A 22,292-nucleotide genomic window follows, 5' to 3' on the forward strand; every position below is an offset into this window, starting at 1 on the left:
ACTGTCTTCATTTCTTTTCATTCTTTTTTCTTTATTCTGTTCCACAGCAGTGATTTCTACCATTCTGTCTTCCAGCTCACTTATTTGTTCTTCTGCCTTATTTATTCTTCAATTGATTCCTTCTAGTGTATTTTTCATTTCCGTTATTGCATTGTTCATCTCTTTGTTCTTTAAATCTTCTAGCTCCTTGTTGAACATTTCTTGTATCTTATCTTCCGTCTGTGCCTCCATTCTTTTTCCAAGATCTTGGATCATCTTTACTTTCATCACTCTGAGTTCTTTTTCAGGTATATTTCCTATATCCACTTCACTTATTTGTTCTTCTGGGGTTTTATCTTGTTCCTTCATCTGGAAGATATTTCTCTGCCATCTCATTTTATCTGACTTTCTGTTTTTATGGTCTCCATTGCTCAGGCTTCAGGATTGTAGCTCCTCTCACTTGCAGTGTTTGCCCCCTGGTGGGTGCAGTTGGTCCGGGGGCTTGTGCAGGCTTCCTGGTGTCAGGGATTGGTGCCTGCCCACTGGTGGGTGGAGTTGAGTCTTGTCCCTCTGGTGAGCAGGGGTGTGTCAAGCAGCTGTTAGCTCAGGACATCTTTAGCCAGCCTGTCTGCTGATGGGTGGGGCTCTGTTCCCACCCCGTTGGTTGTTCGGCCTGAGGCATCCCAGCACTGGAGCCTGCAGGATGCTGTGTTGAGCCAGGTCTCAGTACCAAAATGTTGACCTTTGGGAGAGCTCATGCCGATGAACATTCCCTGGGGCCTCTGCCACCAGTGTCCTTGCCCCCACAGTGAACCACAGGCAACACTTGCCTCCTCAGGATACCCTCCAAGACCCAGGTAAAAAAGACCTAAAAAAAACAAAACAAAAATAATGAACAAAATGGTAATAAGAACATACATATTAATAATTACCTTAAATGTAAAAAGATTAAACACTCCAACTGGTAGGTCTGGCCCAGGCTCCTATGGTGTCACTGCTTTGCCCTGGGTCCCAGTGCACATGAAACCTTGTGTGCACCCTCCAAGAGTGGAGTCTGTGTTTCCTCCAGTCCCGTGGAGCTTCTGTACTCAAGCCCCACTGGCCTTCAAAGCCAAATGCTCTGGGGCCTCCTCCTCCCAATGCTAGACCCCCAGGCTGGGGGAACCTGATGTGGGATTCAGAACTCTTACTCCTGTGGGAGAGCCTCTGCGATCTAATTATTTTCCAGTTTGTATGTCATCCACCTGGCATGCATGGGATTTGACTGTATCGCAAAAGTGCCCCTCTTACCATCTTGTTGTGGCTTCTTCTTTGTCTTTGGATGTAGAGTATCTTTTTTGGTAGTTTCCCATCATTTTTTGTCGATGGTTGTTCAGCAGTTAGTTGTAATTTTGGTGTTTTCATGAGAGGTGATGAGCTCAAGTCCTTCTACTCTGCCATCTTGTTCAGGGAGTCTCTGGCAAGGACTTTCTTAACATGATGCCAAAGGTTTTACTAAATGAAAATCATAACAGATGATATAAATATATTAAATTATATAATTGAAAGTAAAGTGTAGAACTTCAGTACGGTAAACAAAAGTGAACAAAATTTAAAGGCACAGAACTAGGATAAAGTATATAAAACAAAGAGTTAATGTCCCCAAATAAACCAGACCATCAAGTGAAAAAATAGGTAAAGGACATGAACAGGCAATTTATAAAGAGAACACTGCAAATATCCAAGGAAATGATGTCAGTATCACTAGTAATAAGATAAATTAAAATGTAACAAATACAAATTTCATTCATTAGTCTGGGAAATGTGACAAAGGAGAAACTGCACCAGTATGGGTGGTGGGGGAAGAGCCACATTCATGCACTGTGGAAGGAGTCTCAAATTGGTGTCCCTTTTTGGAGGTCCTTTTCCTAATCTGTACCAAAAGTATAACTTTGACCTGGCACCTCAATTCTAGAAATTTATCCTCAACATAATCAGACACTGTGCTCATTGCAATGTTGTTTCTACTAGGGATAAATTGGAAACAATGGCTAAATTAACAGTAGTATATGCAAGTAATGAAATATTATACAGCCTTTAAAAAGAATGATAGATCTTGTATGTATTCACATTACTTAGTAGGTAAATATTCACAAAAGATTGTTTCATGGAAAAAAATTTTAAAGCAAAATATTTTAGCCTGTTTATAAAATCGTGCACTCAAATATATACACACAAATAGTGAGGGCTGAAAGAATGTTAACCTAAATGTTAGCAGAGGTTACTTTAGTGCCATAAAATTGGAGATGCCTTTTATTCTCTTTTTTTAATCAATTTTTTTAATTGAAGTATAGTGATTTACAATGTTTGTTAATTTCTGCTGTGCAGCAAAGTGATTCAGTTATACATATATATACATTCTTTTTTTTATATTCTTTTCCATCATGGTTTATCATAGGATATTGAATATAATTCTCTATGCTGTACAGTAGGACCTTGTTGTTTATCCATTCTGTATATAAAAGCCTACGTCTGCTAACCCCAACCTTCTACTCCCTCCGTCTCCCAACCCATCCCCCCCGACCTTGGCAACCACCAGTCTGTTCTCTATGTCTGTGATTCTGTTTCTGTTTCATAGATAGGTTCATTTGTGTCATATTTCAGTTTCCACATAAAAGTGATATCATATATTTGTCTTTCTCTTTCTGACTTACTTCACTTGGTATGATAGTCTCTAGTTGCATCTGTGTTGTTGCAAATGGCATGATTTCATTCTTTTTTATGGCTGAGTAGTATTCCATTGTACATATGTACCACATCTTCTTTATCCATTCCTCTGTTGATGGACATTTAGGTTGTTTCCATGTCTTAGCTATTGTGAATAGTGCTGCTATGAACACAGGGGGTGCATGTGTCTTTTTGAATTATAGTTTTGTCTGGATATACACCCAGGAGTGGGATTGTTGAATCATATGGTAATTCTATTTTTAGTTTTCCGAGGAACCTCTGTATTATTTTCCACAGTGGCTACGCCAACTTACATTCCCACAAACAGTGTATGAGCGTTCCCTTTTCTCCACACCCTCTCCAGCATTTGTTATTTGTGGACTTTTTAATGACGGCCACTCTGACCAGTGTGAGGTGGTACCTCATTGTAGTTTTGATTTGCATTTCTCTAATAATTAGCAGTGTTGAGCATCTTTTCATGTGCCTGTTGGCCATCTGTATGTATTCTTTAGAGAAATGTCTATTTAGGTCTTCTGTCCATTTTTTGATTGGGTTGTTTGGTTTTTTTGTTGTTGTTTATTCTCTTTTTTATAATTTCTGTATTATTTCATTTTTTATAGGACACATACATTTTTATACTCAGAAAAAAACAGGCCTACTTTCTGTCTTGAACAACTCCCAAAGTCCATTTTGGGGCCTGAATTATCCTGTTGTCATATCTACATGGACCAGATTAGCTTTGTGGTCTGCTAATCTGACTGCTGACAGCACCGGCCCCCTGGATCACTGTAGCTCACAGGGGCCCTGCAGTCAGACAGGGAGGCCCAGAGCGACAGGTGGAGGCAGCTCCCTGGGGCCCTCAGTGACGCATTCAGTTGCCTAGACTGGGAGCCTCAGAGCACATTCTGGATAGGGGAAGGTAACTCAGGAGGGGCAGGTACAGATCAGAAGCCTGGAGTTAGAAGAGGGCAGCGGGGCCATCTGAGTCTCTCTGTTGGCTCGGGGATTTGGCTTGAGGCAGCAGTGAGGAGGTGGGGAAAGACCGACAACTTCTAGCATTTTAGGAATGTTGACTCCCAGATGCTGAGGATTGCAGGAGGTTTGACTTCATCTAGTCCTGTGTTTCCTAATCTTCATATCTACAAACCGCCTTTACTATCATTTCTTTAAAATTTTGCCTTAGATGAACATTCACTGTTTTTTTGTTTGTTTAAATAAGTTTATTTTAAAGGGCAACTTTGAATGATTGTTGTCATTGGAAACAAATATTGTTTCCTATGAAAAGTAGGGAATTGCCAAAGTAAATTGAGTAAAAACACAGTGGAGTAGAGGGGGTGGGGAAAGTGTGTGCTGTTTCTAGCAGCAGGCCTTGAGCTGTTTTAGAGAGGTCTTAACAATGCACTAGCACTGAACTGAGACTTGCTCTTTAAAGTGAAGGAAGAAGCATTCTCACTACGCATTCTGCCTTGTTGTCCACACACCACATAACATCATTTCCTAACCCAGCAATGGTGCACACGCGGCTCAGAGGGCACACTCAGGAATCCCTTCCACGACATGGCTCCCCTCTGCCCCGCTCTCCTGGGCAGCAGATACTGTCAGAGATGAAGGCTTGTGCGGGGTGGGACTGGCTGGGTCAGGATATCATGTCTACCTTGTCTACCCTGGTCTGCAGGCCTTCGAGGACATCTACCTGGAGGAGCGGAAGACCATCAAGGTCCTGCTGGAGTATGCCGACAAGATGTTCACCTACATCTTCGTGCTGGAGATGCTGCTCAAGTGGGTGGCCTATGGCTTCAAGAAGTACTTCACCAACGCCTGGTGCTGGCTCGATTTCCTCATTGTGGGTGTAAGTGTGGCCCCTGAAGGGAAGAGAGGAGGGGGGCGCCCGTTGCCAGTGTGAGAAGGAGCTGAGGCCGAGGGACAGAAGGACAGAAGGACAGGGCAGCAGGAGACAGCAGGACGAAGTGGAACATCTTGGCTGTGCCACAGGGTGGGCAAAGGGGCAGGAAGCCTGAGTCTGAGGTCACAGAGCGGATACCTGGGCTCTGCCATCAAAACCCCCGACTGGGGACACAGGGAAACCTAGGCTTCTGGGAGAAACTATACTCACCACGGGGGATAGTGAAGTGCAGTTCCCGCAGCGGTGTGAGCCAGGGTAGGAGTGGGGTCCCACCCTCTCAGGATGTCCAGAAGGGGGAGCGATGAGCCCATATTGCAGCCCTCACCACGGCACCTTGTGAAGTGTCTGTCAGGCCCACTACACAGATGACCGGTTAAGAGCCTACATGTCCACACACAGAGGAGGTGTTGTATAGGAGATGGAATGAGCCAAAGACCAGAGGGTACGGGACTGGGGAAAGAGTGCTGGGCAGGCAGGAGATCCTCCTGGCTCAGGTAGAAGGTACCACTTGGGGAGGATGAGAGGGGTTGCAGTCCCCTGTGAAAAGGAGGAAAGCATGAACACTGGCTGAGGGTTTCCAGGTGGCTGCCCTGGGTGATCAGGCAGCTGGCAGGGCTTGCCTGACCTCCGGTGTGCCCAGGGGACCTGGGGCAGGAGGTTGGCATATCCCCTGAGCACCCAGTTGGCAGATGGAATGGGAGGCCCCTGCCCCACAGTTCCCCAGGCCCCGGGACACTTCTGGGTACCAAGCAGGGTGAGTGCAGGGTCTTGTGGGGCTCCTGAGCACAGTCAGGTGGGAGGGTAGCCATGGCGGGGTGAGAACTGAGACTCAGAATGCGGGGCAGCCTTGGATCTGTGCTCCCTAAGGGCAGAGGGAACATGGCGAAGGGCTCCGGCGAGGACTTATCATCTGGTTGTGGTGGGTCTCGCACAGCAGGATGTGGGTCAGGATCTGCAGGCTGGGAAGAGCTTTCCAGAAGACACTCGTAGCTCTGCCCACCAGCAGGGGCTGTCCTTCCTATAGTTATAGAAGAGCTTAGGCCTGTGCTTAGTCCCCACTTCGGGCCCAGAAGCTAAAGGGAGGGGCTCAGCTGCCAGTGGGCCTGGCCAGTGTCCAGGCCTGGGTGGGAGGACAAACTTGAATGGCTCCGTGGGCTAGAGTATGTGTGGAGACACAGATCCACGTTGCTGGGCCTCCAGCCCAGGCCTCTTTCATCACCCCAAGTGGCCGATGCTAATGCTGGGGTGAGAGGTGCTGGGTTGGCAGAGACGGGGGGAGCTCAGGATGCTCTTACAGCCTAGAGCCCTCAGAGCCTCCCTGAGATGAGGGAGAGGACCCCTGAAGCCTCCTTGCCAAAGGGCCAGGGGAAGGCCTGGGATCCTGGCAGCTCTGCCCTGAGGCCCCCTCACCCAGCTGTTCCTGCAGCTTTTTGGGACTCCCCCAGGGCAGGCCAGATAGAGTTTGCAAAGACTTCTGGGGAAGCCCACCCACCTCCCACCACCTGCCACCTTGGGGAACTCCGCTGAGGCCAGGCCTAAGGGCCTGAAATTCTCAAGATTGGAGAATTAGCCTGTGGAGAAGGAAACTGAGGCTCACAGCAGAGAAGGGCCTGGCCCAAGGTCAAGGAGAAGGAAGTGGGTGCTGGAATCCAGCTTTCCAGACACTGGCCATGCCCCCCTATCCCCACACTTCATGGAAATGGTGGACTTCAGGCCTCAAGGTCTGGAAAAGGATGTTTCCATGTTCAGTTCATGCATTTTTTCGATACTATTGAGCATCTACTGTATGTGGGTGCTATTGTAGATGCTGAGGATCTTGGGGAACAAAACAGACAAAACCCCTGCCTGCACTCAGGAAGGTGACTGTGAACCAGAAACATAATACATGAGCCAGCTTTATATTACGCTGGTGATGTATACACATGGAGAAGAGGAAGTAGAGAGGGAAGGGGGTTAGGAGGGCCGGGACTCAGGGAGAAAGGAAGATAGAGATTAGAACTTTAAACAGGCTGGCCAGAGTGGGCTAACTGTGGTGACATTTGAAGGAGGTTGGGGTTAGCCAGGCAGATGTCTGCAGAACATTCCAAACAGAAGTTGGAACAGCAGTGCAAAGGTCCTATGGTAGGAGGGTGCCTGGGATACTTGAGGAACTGCAGGGAGGCCAGAGTGGCTGGAGCAGAGGAGTGGGGAAGGGAAGTGCAGGAGATGAGGCCAGACTGCATGGGGTAAAACGGATGCAGCCTTTGAAAACCATGGGCCTTTATTTAGAATGAAATGGGGAGGCGTTGAAGGGCTTTGGACAGAAGAGCGACATCATCTGACTCATGTTATGAAAGAATCACCCTGTCAGGGTGGTGGGGGAGGGAAGTGGAGGCAGGGAGAAGGTTGGGGGGTTGTGGAAGTGATCCAGGGGAGAGATGATGGCGGCCTGGCCAGGATGGTGGCAGTGGAAGTGGTGAGAAATATTTGGACTTCTGACATATTTTGAAGGCAGAGCCAACAGGAAATCCTGATGGGTTGGATGTAGGATGTGAGAGACAGAGAGAAGGCAGGGATGATGCCAAGGCTTGTGGCCTGAGCAGCTGGAAGGATGGAGTTGCCATCAACTGACATTGGGTGGAGCAGGCAGGGTGAGCTTTGGAAGCAACAGACAAGGCTGGCCTGCTGGGAGCTAGGCGGGGAGACGGGCCGGACCTGGCTGCCCTCAGCAGCAAGTCCCTGAGAGATGCCCCTCATCCTCTCCCGGATGGGGGCAGCACAGAAGTCCATCCTGGGAGTCTTCCTCTTCCAAGCCCCTCTGCCCAGCCTTCTCCCAACCTGCTGCTTCCAAGCCTGGGAGGAGGGTCCGGGAGTCAGGGCCCCGCCTGCAGCCCCTCGCCACCGTCAGGCTGCCCTCAGAGCTAGGGTGGTGGTAATGGTGATTGCCGGCGAGGTCAGGCAGGAGGCCACTTCTAACCTGTGATCACTGGCCAGCAGTGACATAAGAAGGGTTTGGATGCCCCTGGAACTTTAGAAGGATAAAATCCGCTGGGTGGAAATGCCCTGGTGAGGGCGGGGCAGAGAAAGCAGACAGCAGAGAACAGCCCTCAGGGGCTCCATCTGCGCTTCCCTTCTTTGAAGACGGCAGAATGTTGTGAGGTCCAGCTTTGGGGAAATGCCCCAGGATTGTCTTGTCTGCTCATACTCAACTCAGGACAGTCCTTCTTCCCCAGAGAGTCTACTTCGGGGCAGGGAAGGGGCAGGCCCAAGAATCTGACTTGAAGGAAAGCACATGGGACCTAAAGCCCAGGCTTTGTGACCCTGCTCCTCCACACTAGCGGGTGGCTTTGGAACTCAGTTTTCTCATCTGTAGCATTGGGAGGTGCATTACAAGTCCTGGGGTGATTGCGGCTATTACAGACGTGTGAGTGTGTGTGTGTGTGTGTGTGTGTGTGTGTGTGTGTGTGTGTGTGTGAAGTGCACATAGCAGGCCCTCAGTGAAGGTCTGAAAGCTGGGACATGCTTGGGCTTGCCCCCAGCCTCTTGGGCCGCAGAAAGGCTGGCCCAACGCAGGACAGCCTGTGAAAACGATCCAGCCGGGAATCAGAAAGACTGGACACAGGAAGACCTGCTGGCTCTCTCACACCCAGCCTGTTTTCGGTGGGCCAGGAGCCCTGCCACTGTCTCAAGCTGTCCCCGTGGCTCCACTCCCACCCTGCCTCCCACAGGTCTCGCTGATCAGCCTGGTGGCCAACGCGCTGGGCTTTGCTGAGATGGGCCCCATCAAGTCACTGCGGACCTTGCGTGCGCTCCGACCCCTGCGAGCCCTGTCACGATTTGAGGGCATGAGGGTAAGAGGGGTGGCTCTTCCCACAGGGGCAGTGGGAGGTGGCTCCATGAAGGGGACCCGCAGGCCCACTTGCTGTCCAGGCGGCCCTGACCCGGTGGGAGCATGTGCAGGATCTCCAGGAAGCACGGCTGGGCTTGGTGGCACTCAGAGGTGGAGAGCTGTGCGAACCTCCCCCCAGGCCTGCCACTCCCAGCCCTGTGGGCTCCACGAGGGCCAGAGAGCCCTGGATAATGGAGAGGAAGTGAGGCCTGGGGCACAGGCGTCTCAGCTGCAGCCAGCCCCACCGGCCCAGGGCCCTTTCGGCTTCTGCTCTCCAGCAGGGCCTCGTGTCTGTGTGCGCCCCGGCTCCATGTGTCCATCCCTGTCCCCTGCCTCCTGGCCATCACAGGCTGCCTTCCCTCTGTCTGTGATAGGTGGTAGGGCAGTGCTAGGGAGGATGAAGGAAGCAAGGAAGGAGCCAGCTGTATTCTCACCATGAGAGAGCAGCTTGTATTTGCTTAGTAAACTCTTTGGCACTATTTTCTAAGTGCAGAGCCCTCTGCGTTTGTTTCAAGTCACCAAATTTTACCAAAGAATGTGCACATATAAGGCAAATTGAAAAGCCCACCAAGAAAAAACATTATCCATTTTATATAGCAAGAAAACGAACCCATGTGTTTGTGTGGGGGGTTTTTTTTTGTTTCTTGTTTTTACAAAATGTTCACAGTTCTGTTGTGACTTTAGCAGACACATCTGTGTGTCTCTCACTGACCCAGGAGGCACCATTACACAGCCCCAATTTGGTTGATGGTTTTGAACTTTGCTCACACCCCCAATCCATGGAGAAGCAAGCTGTTTATTTCTGGTGGGAAGCCATTCACAAGTGAATAATCCGACCTAAGTTAAATGTCTCTTTGGGAGCAAGGACATTTTGTTCTGGGACAAGGGGACATGGGGGAGACACTAGTTGCCAGGAATGCCTCTGCTGTGGCTGCTGGCCACAGAGCCAGAGAAGGGCAAACGGGAGAGTTGGTTTCCCACCCTGTTCCCAGGTTCATCATGCCTGCTGGGGGGCCATGGACCGACCCCCTTCTTTGCGTGTGTCAGCATTACCATATCCACCGCCCAGCTCCACACCAGCTCCGCTCCTAGTCTGTGTGGCAAACATGTTCCTGGCTCACAGACAGCTGAGAACTAGGTCCCTCACTGGAGTGGAGTCCCCAGTTATTTTTGCCAAGGATACTTCTCCTGGGTGCTGTGAGTTTAAATGAAGAGCATGGGGCCATGGCCCCATGGGGTCAGAGAGCCTCTCCCTGGGGAGGGCAGAGGCACAGGGAGCGCGCACACCACCCGCCCTGCCATCCCTGCTCCCACCGCAGCATGGGAGGGCTGTCAGAGCACCCTCCAGACGTACCACCCGGAGGTCCCCTGGGCACACTTTACAGGAGAACACCCATCCATCCTGGTAGCAGCAACCCCAAAGGAAACCAGAAGCTTAGCTCAGAGAGTGTATCTCCAGAGGCCCTTTCTCATCAGACTTGTGGCATACTCATCCAGCAGAGACCCTGCTGAAAATTAAGTTTGAAGGTCATGGATTCCGGGCAGAGCCAAGAAGGGAAAGGCAGATGTTCTGAGCTGTGTCAGACTTTAGGGTGCAAAGCAAAAGGCGTGTGTGTTCTCTCTCACTCCCCTCGCTGCCCACCAGAGCTTCCAGCCATGGGTTCCCCTTCACTGGGGACAGGAATTGTTCCCCACCCCCATAGGGACCTATACCCAGGAGGTTGAGTAGTTTGGGGCTCTTGAAAAGGGTGTGTGTTCTGGGCACCCCCAGGAACTGAGCCTCTTCTCTGCCCACTTGAGGTTGTGGTCAATGCCCTGGTGGGCGCCATCCCCTCCATCATGAACGTCCTCCTCGTCTGCCTCATCTTCTGGCTCATCTTCAGTATCATGGGCGTGAACCTCTTCGCGGGGAAGTTTGGGAGATGCATCAACCAGACTGAGGGAGACCTGCCCTTGAACTACACCATCGTGAACAACAAGAGCGACTGTGTGTCTTTCAACGTGACTGGTGAATTGTACTGGACCAAGGTGAAAGTCAACTTTGACAACGTGGGGGCCGGGTACCTGGCCCTTCTGCAGGTGGTAAGTCCTGTGGGGGTGGGGAAGGGCCTTCCTTCCTCCTACTGGCTGACCAGCAACAGGCACCTTCCCCTATGCTGTGGGCAGGTGAGGGAGAGCGGGGCCACTCTGGATCCTCACGATAGGATCATGTTGCCCAAAGGAGGCTTAGGATTCTCCAGGGAATTCTTGGCTGTTTGGGAAGGCCCCAGATTTTCCATTCTAAGGAAGATGCTACATTCTCCAAGTATGGCCTGGGGCTTCAGCACTACGGCAGAACCAGCTCCCCAGACAGCAGTCAGTTTGGCAGTACGATGGCACAGATTGCAAGTGAACGACCATAGACACCCAGGGACTGAACTAGTAGCAAAACTGTGACTCTGGCCACCCCTCTGTTATAAAAGGTAGTGATACCTCCTGCGTTGTTAAAAGAATATATTTCCTTTCATCTCTAATGTGCAAGATGTGTGATGTTTAAACACGCATGGCCTTCCCCAGTCTTTCCAAAGTTTCCATTGATTTGTGAGGACAGTGGCTTCAGTGATTATAATGCACAGCATACAAATAACCTTGACAACAGAAATCAGTCTGAACCATAACATGCAAAGCTGCAGCTTGTTCTTCTTGCTGTCCCAACCAAAAGCCCAGACACCTGTCTCTAGTCCCCAGAACAGAGGGAAGCTTGGCACATCCCCTCACACCTCCACCCACCTCTTAAATCACAGGGATAGCTTTCTCCAACGACTCCCCTGAAATACATCGTGGGGAACATGATTAGAGCCAAACCCAGAGCACCTTCCATCCCTGTGACTGTCCCTTCTGAATGTCAGAACTTGGAAGGAAAGCCCCCTTTCTGTTGCAGACAGAACCGCACAGTGGCTGGGAAGAATTCGGTCACGGGCATCTCGTAGCCTTGGGTGGTCCCCAGCAGGTCCCACAGCATCTCCAGGCCTCTCTGTACAGGTGAGGGCCCCGTGGCACAGGGAGCTGAAGCAGTTGCCTTCTCTGTGGCTGCCTTGGTTTCCCTCTGCCCTGCCTGACTCATGAAAACTCTTAGACATGGAAAGTCTGTGCAGACCAGCTTATACCCTGAAAGTAGGCTCAGGACACGATCGGATTTTGCCAAGGACACAAGTGAGGTCGCTAGGCAATTGGTCTCACCAGCAAGCATGTCCCCCAGGCTCTTTCTGAATCATCATAGCATCCCAGACTTGGGCAGTCCATGCAGCCAGTGCCAGGACCTTGTCCTATTCGGCCTCCTCTTTCCTGCCTTGTGTGCCATGCCAGCGCCGGCACGTATGGACTCACAAGAGCCAATTGCTACATTTTCCAATATTTGGCAAGCCATTATTAAAAATTAGATTTTTTAAACTGGTAATTAACTCAATGATATTGAAACGAAATCAGAACTCACCATTACCACTTATTATCATCTATGCTCCTGAGGTTATTCACACCTATTATATCCATGCAGTGGAAATATTACAACGCTGTGCTCCTGTGCATCTCTTCCCAACTCTGTGTTCAGTAATGACATGTTGGCAACTTAAGGATGGCAATGATGGGAGTATTTACACAGAGAAGCTGGCAAACGCAACAATCAGGGCTTTTCTTTTTCTTCTGGAAAGCCATTTGTTAGCCATTTGCCAACACACCACTAGCAAAAGGACCCCCTTAAGTTGAGGGAAGGTTGGGATTCTTCAGGGACTTCCTTTGAAAAGCTATGAAGCAGAAGCAATAAGGCTCATGACAAAGGGGACCAGGTCAGCCCTGGAGTCCACCTTAAGTAAGAACTGAGAGCCCAAGAGCCACCTCTCTCTCCCTGATACCTGCTGTGCGCTTCTGTGTCATTTTAGAATCTGAAATGAATGTGGATCTGAAGGGAAGTCTCTTGGCCAACATCAAGAAGTTTATTCCCCCACTGTATGACCTTGTTGGGGTGTCTGCTTGGCTGGCTTCCCCTCCTCCTCAGCCCTGAACAAGAAGGCCTTTCCCTGACCGCCCAGCCATTTGGATACTGCTGAAAGGGTGGGATGGACTGATTGCTTCTTGTAGGAGGTTATTTCCTGGCCTCATCTGCCCAGACGGGAGCCCTAAGTAGCTCCATAGATGCAGGATTAAATGATTTCCTTACTTTTGTTTTTTCCTTCCAGGCAACATTTAAAGGCTGGATGGACATCATGTATGCAGCTGTGGACTCCAGGGGGGTAGGTTGTCACACTGGCCTCTCTGCCTGAGTCAGGCACCCGAGGTTCCCAGCTTCTTGGCCCCCAGGGTATCAGGGTCTACATCCCATGAGGGCCAGGTCTCTTGTGTCAACCCAGAGTTGAGCCTCTCTGGAATGCCTAGGCCTGGCCCTGGGGCAAGGTTGTGTGGTCTCCCAAGGAGTCCCCAAATTTACAAATATCTTTCAAATTAAATTCACTGTAATTTAGTTGAATCAAAGTCTTACCCCAGGAGGATGGGGTGGAACCAACAGAGACATAAATCAAGTTTCTCCTTTGTCCTTGTGCTCCACCCCCATCACACTGAGAGTTGCAGGCTGAGAGATGCCCCCATATACTCAAACCTCCCAGTGGCCCAGGGGAAGGAGCCATGCAGGGACACTGTGCCAGCTGTGAGCCCAGCATGCCTGCCCTTATCACCTGCCACCACCCACTCTTCTCAACTCCATCCCCACCCACCCATCACACACACTCAGACATACACCCTGTGTGGTGACCTTCCTCTGACACACCCAGCCAGCCCACCCCCATTCCCGCCTGTCTGACCTCCGGTCTGGTTTCTCCCCTCTAGTATGAAGAGCAGCCCCAGTGGGAATACAACCTCTACATGTACATCTACTTTGTTATTTTCATCATCTTCGGGTCTTTCTTCACCCTGAACCTTTTCATCGGTGTCATCATTGACAACTTCAACCAACAGAAGAAAAAGATACGTAGAGCACAGGTTCCCCAGGCTGCAGGGCAAGGCTGGATGCCAGGGACTTGGGAGCCTTTCCAGCTCCTGGCCCCATTTTTCCTTCCTGTTGGGGATGGTCCTCTTCTTGCTCCTGTTGGGATAGGGTGGGAGAGGGGTGTGTCTATAATGTGACCTGCTTAGGGCTGTAAGCCTGTAACAAGGGGCCCCACGCCTGCCGTAGTCTGAGAGATGAGGCTCCTAAGAGAACCTGGGGTGAGGGTTGTGTCTATTTACCTGGTCCGTGATCAGGGACAAGGGTGGGGGCGGTACTGCACAGAGGCCAGGGTCTTCCAGGAGCTCCATCAGAGGGGCCATGATTGGGTGGCAGGCAAACCAAGTGGGCAGAGAGAACTTCCAAGGTGGCTGAGCTGAGCAGGGGAGAGGATGGGAGTAGGGACTGGATTTGCAAGTCACAAAGTCAGAGAGAGCTCAAGGAGAATGGCGACAGGGACCCAGGAGAAGCAGGTCCGGGGGTGGGGGGAATCTCTGGTGCAGGATAGAGGCACACTTTTCTCCCCCAGGAGAGGAAGTGCGGAGGAGCGCAACCCTGGCATCCTCATCAAGGAGGCGAGATCCCTGTGCCCTCCATGCTGGGGGCTCTGAGAACTCCAAAATGAAGCTGGTGCCTGTCTCTCTGCACTTAGGGGGCCAGGACATCTTCATGACAGAGGAGCAGAAGAAGTACTACAATGCCATGAAAAAGCTGGGCTCCAAGAAGCCCCAGAAGCCCATCCCACGGCCCCTGGTGAGTCAGGCTTTCGATTTGGTGGGAGTGGGGAGGACCAGCTGAGGGGACCCTGGGAAGGCCCCATGCCACAAGACCAGCTATCAGGGCCTCTTCACAGTCTTTTGGCCCAGCCTAGGGCCCTCAGCCTGTCCAGGAAAGGAGGGACCTGTAACCACACACAGGGGCCTCAGTCTCACGGAGATAGAAGAGAAGGCATGAGACAGCTATGGCAGCCCAGGGGACACTCCCCTCCCACAGGAACCTCTCAGTGAGCCCCCTTCTCCCCTGCAGGGCTGCAGGCTTTCCCCAGGGAGCGCAGGGCAGCCTGCCCCCACCCCCGTGCATAACCTCATCCTTGCAACTCCCTGAGCAGTAGAGTTCCCTGGTAGGTGGGGCCCAGAGGGGTGCTGGGTTCTCTGCTAGGCTGACTCCCTTGGCCCAAAAAAGTGTGTGTGTGTGTGTATTGGAGCAGGATGGGGGCAGTACTGAGGTTAATTAGGTGAATCGTACCTAAATCACTAGCTTGTAAGTGGCAGCCCCAGTTTTTGCATCTAATTCATCCATTTCATCTGATACTTTCCTGTTCTCCATGCTCGGTTCTAGGTTACGTGTGTGTGTGTGTGTGTGTGTGTGTGTGTGTGTGTGTGTGTGTGTGTGCATGCGCAGACGTGTGTTTTCACTTATTTATAATCGTCTCTCTTCCCCAGAATAATCTTACAATTAAAGACACATATAAATACAGTCAGTAGAATCCACTGGACCACTGGGGGAGTCCCAAGTAGAATAAATAAAATAAATTCCATAAAAAGGGTGGAGAAAATTTGTTAACCTGAGGACTGAGACAATTACTAGGACTGAAATTTAAATCTGACCTTGAGCCTTCAGACAGTGGGAACAAAAAGCGAAGCATGATGAACGATGTGCTGAGGAAACTCGGGGTAAGAGAGGTCCCTTTCTGAAGAGCCATCAGAGATGGTCTCAGGGAAGAGAGAGCCTAGGACTGGGCCTGGAAGCCCAGGGAACTTTCAGCAGGAGAGCCAGGCTGGCCAGCATCCTGACTTCTTCTTCTTCCCGTGACTGTCTGGGGGCATTGGCCCCTGCCAGAGGATGAAGTAGGAGGGTAGGTGGCCTGGGCTGAGAGGCAGCAATGGGAGCGTGCTAGCCTGTCTGAGACCCCTGCTGAGCCCGTCCTTTGCCCCTCCTTTCAGAACAAGTACCAGGGCTTCCTATTCGACATTGTGACCAAGCAGGCCTTCGATGTCACCATCATGTTTCTCATCTGCTTGAACATGGTGACCATGATGGTGGAGACAGATGACCAGAGCCCTGAGAAGGTCAACATCTTGGCCAAGATCAACCTGCTCTTCGTAGCCATCTTCACAGGCGAATGTATCGTCAAGATGGCTGCCCTGCGCTACTATTACTTCACCAACAGCTGGAACATCTTTGACTTCGTGGTTGTCATCCTCTCCATCGTGGGTGGGTATGCAAGTTGGCTGGGCAGAAAAGCCCTCCCCAGGTCAGGCCTTTCCCTCTCCTCCAGCCCTGGATCTGTACTTCACCATAACAAGTACACCAGGCTCCTACATTCTTTTCTCTCTACATTCCTTGCCTCTACCCCCATCTCATACACACACACACACACACACACACACACACTCACACACACACACATCTGGGAGGGCCCAATCAGGCCAAGGGGCCAACCTGGTAGAGGACCCAGCACCCCTTCCTGGCCCCACCCTCCCTGGAACCCTGGAACACAGCTCTCTGATTGGAGAGCTTCAAGGATGAGTCTGGGAAAGGGAATGGGACCTGTGGGGGCTTTCCTGCCTTCCCAAGGGAAGCCTGCCCCTTAGGCTGAAGGAGGAAGAGGTTCCAGAGTCGGGAGGCAGGTGGCCCTCTAAAGTAGAAGTTATCCCTGGAGATGGAAAATTCTGGAGTCTAGCCACCCAGGTATGTGCCAGGTTCCTTCAGACATCACCTGCCTCAGGCAGTTTACCTTATAAAGTCAGCACTGAGGCAGGGAAATCATACAACTAGGGAGAAGCAGAGACCGGATTCATACACAGTCTACTCAGGCTGCTATAACAAAATACCAGACTGGGTAACTTATAAACAACAGAAATTTACTTCTCACAGTTCTGGATGCTGGAAGTCCAAGTTAAGGCACCAGCATAATAATGTTTTCTGGTGAGGGTCCTTTTCCTGGTTCATAACCTGCACCTTCTTGCCATGTCCTCACAAAGTGGAAGGGGCTAGGGAGCTCCATGAGCCTCTTTTATAAGGGCACTAATCCCATTTATGTGGGCTCCACCCTCATGACTTAAGCACCTACCAAGGTCCCACCTTCTAATACCATCATCTTTGAGAGTTGGGATTTCAACATATGAATTTAGGGGGAGACAGAAACATTCAGACCATAGCACATGTCCATATCTGTTTAACTTCAGAGCCCAAGTTCTTTTTTTAACAACAGTTTTATTGAGATATAATTTACATAACATAAATCCACCCTTTCAAGTGTACTTCAGTACTTTTTAGTATATTCACATAGCTGTGCAACCATCATCACACTCTAATTTTAGAATATTTTCCTCATCCCCAAAAGAGACTCTGTACCCATTTAGCGATTAGTCCCCATTTTCCCTCTCCCCAGCCCCTTGGCAACCAGTAATCTAAAATTTTGAGGGGCCGCCAAACTGTTTTCCAAAGTGGCTGCACCATTTTACATTCCCATCCTCAATGTATGAGGGTTCCAATTACTCCGCATCCTTACCAACACTTGTTATTTTCTGTATTTTTTAATTATAGCCACTCTAGTGGGTGTGAAGTAATATCTTATTGCGGTTTTGGTTTGCATTTCCCTGATGACTAATGATGATGAACATCTTTTTATGTGTTTATTGGTCATTTTCCTTGGTATATCCTGGTATATAATAAGAGAAATGTCTTGGAGGAATGTCTTCAGATCCTTTGCTCAATTTTTTAATTGACTTATTTATGTTTTTATTGAGTTGTAAGAATTCTTTATATATTCTGGAGGCCAGTCCCTTATCAGATATATGATTTGCAAATATTTTCTCCCATTCTGTAGGTTGTCTTTTCACTTTCTTGGTTGTTATCTCTTGAAGCACAAAGCTTTTATTTTTAAGTCCAATTTATCAATATTTTTTTTCTTTTGGCACTTGTGTTCAGGGCCCAGTCTTGACCCTGCCTCCACAGACCGCTGCCTTGGGGTGACTGGCTTTCATCTTTCTGCCATGTTCAGACCCTGCCTTCAGTGACTCAGAGGCAAAAGCAGGGGCTGCTATGGCTGCAGTGATGGACAGATGGTTAGAAGCTGGAAGTTAGGTCAGGAAATGCTCCAAGAGGTCCCAGGCAGGGGTGAGGGCGAGATTGTGCCTGGTAGGACTGGAGAGAAGCTTTAGAGAATGCGGGTGTCAGGAACAGGAACAGAGCCCTTGAGGCATAGTCTCAGAGATTCCAGGAGGTGCAGTCTGTCCTCAGGAACACCTAGTGATCCCAGAGCTTGTGTACCAGAGAGGCATAGTTAACATGTCGACTTGGAGCCAGAGTGTCTGAGTCAAATCGCAGCTTCTCACTGACTAGGTGGTAACTTAGATAAGTTTCCTCTTCCAGAAAATGAGGATGATGGTATCAGCTTTCCTCCTAGGGTAAGCCCTTTCTTCTGTTGGAAGGGCTAAATGGATGGGTATGAATTGCTCAGCCCAGTGCCCTATTGACAGTGAACACTGGACATATGTCAGCCGGTGACATTATTATCATATGAGGAGTCGGGAAAGGTCACTTGGGCCAATACGAGGCAAGTGTATTCCACTCTTTCCCCTATAACTTACATCCCTGCTCCTTGAAACTCCAAATCCAGAGTAGTCAGTGGAGATGGGTGGGCAGGCCTGGCAGCTAGCAGAGTTGAGAGGGTCATAGGAAGCACCTCAGAGAGGCTGAGATGTGACAGGTGAGGTGCGGGGAGTGGGCCGACTGCCTGGCCAGTGCCTCTTGTATTTCAGTGTGCACACAAACGACCTGGGCTTGTTAAAACACAGTGGGTCTGGGGCGGAGCTGAGATTCTGCATTCCTGATAAGTGCCCAGGAGATCAGGCTTCTGGTCCTTGGACCACACTTTGAGTAGCAAGGAGCTAAAAGTTCCTGAGTTCTGGTCCAAGGTGGGCCACCAAGATGCTGAGAAAGTCCCCTGAGGCCTCAGAACCCAAGATCTGGAAGATGGGCCTGGTACGGCTCTGCAGGTGTTCTCGGGAGACTAAGGAACGGAGAGCTAAGAAGGCACTTTGCAAAAGATGCAGGTACTGTAGGTCCTCCTTTTCTGGACCACAGATGCAGCAATGGAGACTCAAAGAGGTGGGTGGAGGCAGGGTCCTTGCAGGCCCCAGGTGACCCAGGCCTCCACTTCCTGGCTCCTCGCTGTACAGAGACCCCTCCCAGCGATGCTGGGCTGGAGGGAGGACAGCAATGCCATCAGTGGCCACAGTCTGCATTGTTTCCCACAGGCACTGTGCTCTCAGACATCATCCAGAAGTACTTCTTCTCCCCAACGCTCTTCCGAGTCATCCGCCTGGCCCGGATCGGCCGCATCCTCAGGCTGATCCGCGGGGCCAAGGGCATCCGCACGCTGCTCTTCGCGCTCATGATGTCCCTGCCCGCCCTCTTCAATATTGGGCTGCTGCTCTTCCTGGTCATGTTCATCTACTCCATCTTCGGCATGGCCAACTTCGCCTACGTCAAGTGGGAGGCTGGCATTGATGACATGTTCAACTTCCAGACCTTCGCCAACAGCATGCTGTGCCTCTTCCAGATCACCACGTCGGCAGGCTGGGACAGGCTCCTCAGCCCCATCCTCAACACGGGGCCTCCCTACTGCGACCCCACCCTGCCCAACAGCAACGGCTCCCGGGGGAACTGCGGGAGCCCCGCCGTGGGCATCCTCTTCTTCACCACCTACATCATCATCTCCTTCCTCATCGTGGTCAACATGTACATCGCCATCATCCTGGAGAACTTCAGTGTGGCCACGGAGGAGAGCACGGAGCCCCTGAGCGAGGATGACTTCGACATGTTCTATGAGATCTGGGAGAAGTTTGACCCAGAGGCCACCCAGTTCATTGAGTATTCGGCCCTGTCTGACTTTGCTGACGCCCTGTCTGAGCCGCTCCGAATCGCCAAGCCCAACCAGATAAGCCTCATCAATATGGACCTGCCCATGGTGAGCGGGGACCGTATCCACTGCATGGACATCCTCTTTGCCTTCACCAAGAGGGTCCTGGGCGAGTCTGGGGAGATGGACGCCCTGAAGATCCAAATGGAGGAGAAGTTCATGGCGGCCAACCCGTCCAAGATCTCGTACGAGCCCATCACCACCACACTCCGGCGTAAGCACGAGGAGGTGTCGGCCTCGATCATCCAGCGGGCCTTCCGCAGGCACCTGCTGCGGCGCTCCATGAAGCACGCCTCCTTCCTCTTCCGCCAGCAGGCGGGCAGCAGCGGCCTCTCCGAGGAGGATGCCCCCGAGCAGGAGGGCCTCATCGCCTACATGATGAACGAGAACTTCTCCCAGCGCCTTGTCCCGCCCTCCAGCTCCTCCATCTCCTCCACGTCCTTCCCACCCTCCTACGACAGCGTCACCAGGGCCACCAGCGATAACCCCCAGGCGCGGGCATCTGACTACAGCCCCAGCGAAGATCTCGCGGACATCCCCCCGTCCCCAGACAGGGACCGTGAATCTGTCGTGTGAGCGTGCCCCGGTGGGCCAGCGCACAGCGTCATGGCAAACCCAAATGCAGCCCCAGACCAGCAGCCATTGGGCCATCTGTCCTTGCTTTGGGCTTCAGGAGTGAGAGATGAGCCTCAGCCCCATGGACCGACAAGGCAGAGTCCTGTGCACCATGCTGATGGCTGGAAGCATTTGGCTACGCCAGCCACTCGGGGTGGCCTGTCCCTAGAGGCCCCAAGTGTACCAGTCCTGGTGGAAGGTTCTGGTCAGGCAACACCCCAGGGCTCTGACAAGCAACTCCATCCCAGCTGCTGAGACAAAATACAAAACTGAGACTGTATGTGTTGTGAACGGGCTTTCATAAATTTATTATATTTGATATTTTTTTACTTGAGCAAAGAACTAACTTTTTTCATGGACGGATCGGCAGCAATTCCCGCTGCCTCTTCTTAACTCTGCACAAGAGTGTCTATGGAGCTGCTGGGACTCTGTTGTCAAAGCAAAAGTGAAATCCAGTGTGGGTCCCACAGGCCTTCACTGCCCAGGGGTTGGGCTAAGGTGCCAAGAGGGCTGAACCCCTTCCCCTTCATGCGTGTGCACACTCCCATACACACAGAGGCCAGACACAGGCCACGTGTAGCCTGGGCTCCCCGAGGTGAGCACCAGGCAGCCTCTTCTGCCCTAGCCTAAGGGAGACAGGCCTTTCCTCCCGGCCCCCATGGGTGGGATTCTTGTCAGCCGGGGCTCATCCTGGCCTTCCATCGTACCCAAGGTCCATTTTCCCCTTGTATTTTTATGCAGGCCACCCTGGGGTCAGTTCTACAGATACAACAAGCTTCCAGAAGAGAGTGTCCCGGGTCCCAGGGCTGGTCCTCGGCACTGATGTTGCCTTTCTTCCCTGGAGAGCGTGGCCTCTGTTAGTGTATTAACGTTAAACGAAGGGCCTGAGGGAGGAGCCCCACTCACTTCCTGCCACCCAGCTTGTCCTTGCTGCCCAGCCTGGCCGGCCCTGCCCCACAGGCAAGGAAGAGAAGGCTGAGCCCGTGGGGTTAGGGCTGAGAAACACAACAGCCCTCAGAGCGGGGGCCCCTGGCCCATGTGGAGAAGGGAGTCTGTTGTCATCACCCAGGCTCTCTCTCCGGACCTTTCTGCCTCTGCCCAGCTGTGAGGGGATGCTCGTGTGGCCTCCAGCTCCTCTCCAGATGCAGTGGCATGGGAGTGGGGAGGGCTGTTTGGGCCCTGTGCAGAGAAGGGGCCTCAGGAGGCTCAGGCCCAGTCCCTGTGCCCTGGGAGGGGAATGGACCCCAGGCCCCCTGGGAAAGGGAGTAGTGTGACCCTGGACCAGCCCCTCCCGCTCAGCCCAGGGTCCTGGTGGCACCCGCATGCAGGACCTTCTGGGGCAGCGGCCAGGCTGCCCATAGGTCTTGTGAGCAGGCCTTTTCAGGGAAAAATACTTTTTCTAGTCCAATTACCACCCCCAGGGCCTCTTCAGCTGCTGACAATCCTACTTAGCATATGCAAATCTTTTAATGTAGAGAACTGTCACCCTGAGAGTGACAGTGGTGGCTGGTGGAGCCTGTGCAGGCAGGGGCTTGGCTGCCCAAATCCGCTCTCCAGCAAAGCCGCCCTCCACCCGGCGGCAGCCACCTCTCAGGGCAGCCCGGGAAGCCAGAAGCTGGCTGTCCTAACCTACCTCGCCGAGCCGTCAGGGAGCTGGCCGTGGGGAGCTAAGGGGACACTGCCGGCGAGACAAGTATTATGTTTCTTCTTGTCACCTGAGTTCCCTTGGTGGCAGCCCCAGCCTCCACCCTCTTCCACCCCAGTGATTTCTCTTCTCCCATGTTCCCTTTGAGTCCAGCGTGGGATGTGGTTTTTAACTGTCCCAGCGACACTTCTCTGAGTGGAAATCTTATTTTTGTAGCTCTCTGTGCTGTGCTCTTAAGGCTTGGAGAGGTGTGTGCCCTCCCTGGCACCTGGCACCCAGAGCCTGCTGCATGGACAGGGATGAGGCTGGGAGGCCAGCCGGCCTGCAGGCCCAGCTGACCGGAAGGCAACTGGGGTTTTATATGTGGGGACAGCCTGGGAGCCTGAGGCAGGTGCCCGGGGCCGGCCGCTGACAGACGACGCTGGCTGCACCAAGTGCCAGCCGTTGTCTGAACTACCCAAGCACTTCTCACCAAACTTCGTGCATAAATAAGATACATATTTTTAAAACAAACCAATAAATGGCTTACATGACCTGGCCTGGACCCTGTTCTGTTTTTTTAATTGAAGCATAGTTGATTTACAAATTTACAATATTGTGTTAGTTTCTGGTATACAGCAAAGTGATTCAGTTTTA

The 22,292-nt window shown here is 51.6% G+C and overlaps 1 protein-coding gene across 7 annotated transcripts in view; it reads left to right on the forward strand.

Moving 5' to 3' along the window:
* Window positions 1–20,299, forward strand: part of SCN5A (sodium voltage-gated channel alpha subunit 5) — an 86,243-nt gene extending 65,944 nt beyond the window's left edge. For 4 of the 7 annotated variants that reach the window (XM_027097147.1, XM_027097141.1, XM_027097146.1 and 1 more), the window contains 8 exons: window positions 4,361–4,534; window positions 8,296–8,418; window positions 10,257–10,538; window positions 12,668–12,721; window positions 13,311–13,448; window positions 14,116–14,220; window positions 15,411–15,681; window positions 18,732–20,299. In XM_027097147.1, coding sequence (XP_026952948.1) covers window positions 4,361–4,534; window positions 8,296–8,418; window positions 10,257–10,538; window positions 12,668–12,721; window positions 13,311–13,448; window positions 14,116–14,220; window positions 15,411–15,681; window positions 18,732–19,972 — 2,388 coding nt within the window. In that variant the 3' untranslated portion in view covers window positions 19,973–20,299. The remainder of the gene's footprint in view (window positions 1–4,360; window positions 4,535–8,295; window positions 8,419–10,256; window positions 10,539–12,667; window positions 12,722–13,310; window positions 13,449–14,115; window positions 14,221–15,410; window positions 15,682–18,731) is intronic. The other 3 variants (XM_027097143.1, XM_027097144.1, XM_027097145.1) reach the window with 2 other exon arrangements.
* The last annotated feature ends 1,993 nt before the right edge of the window (window positions 20,300–22,292 follow it).

Source organism: Aethalodelphis obliquidens, unplaced genomic scaffold (genome assembly GCF_003676395.1).
Source record: "Aethalodelphis obliquidens isolate GAN/ISIS:26980383/991018 unplaced genomic scaffold, ASM367639v1 scaffold112, whole genome shotgun sequence".
Lineage (NCBI taxonomy): Eukaryota > Metazoa > Chordata > Mammalia > Artiodactyla > Delphinidae > Aethalodelphis > Aethalodelphis obliquidens.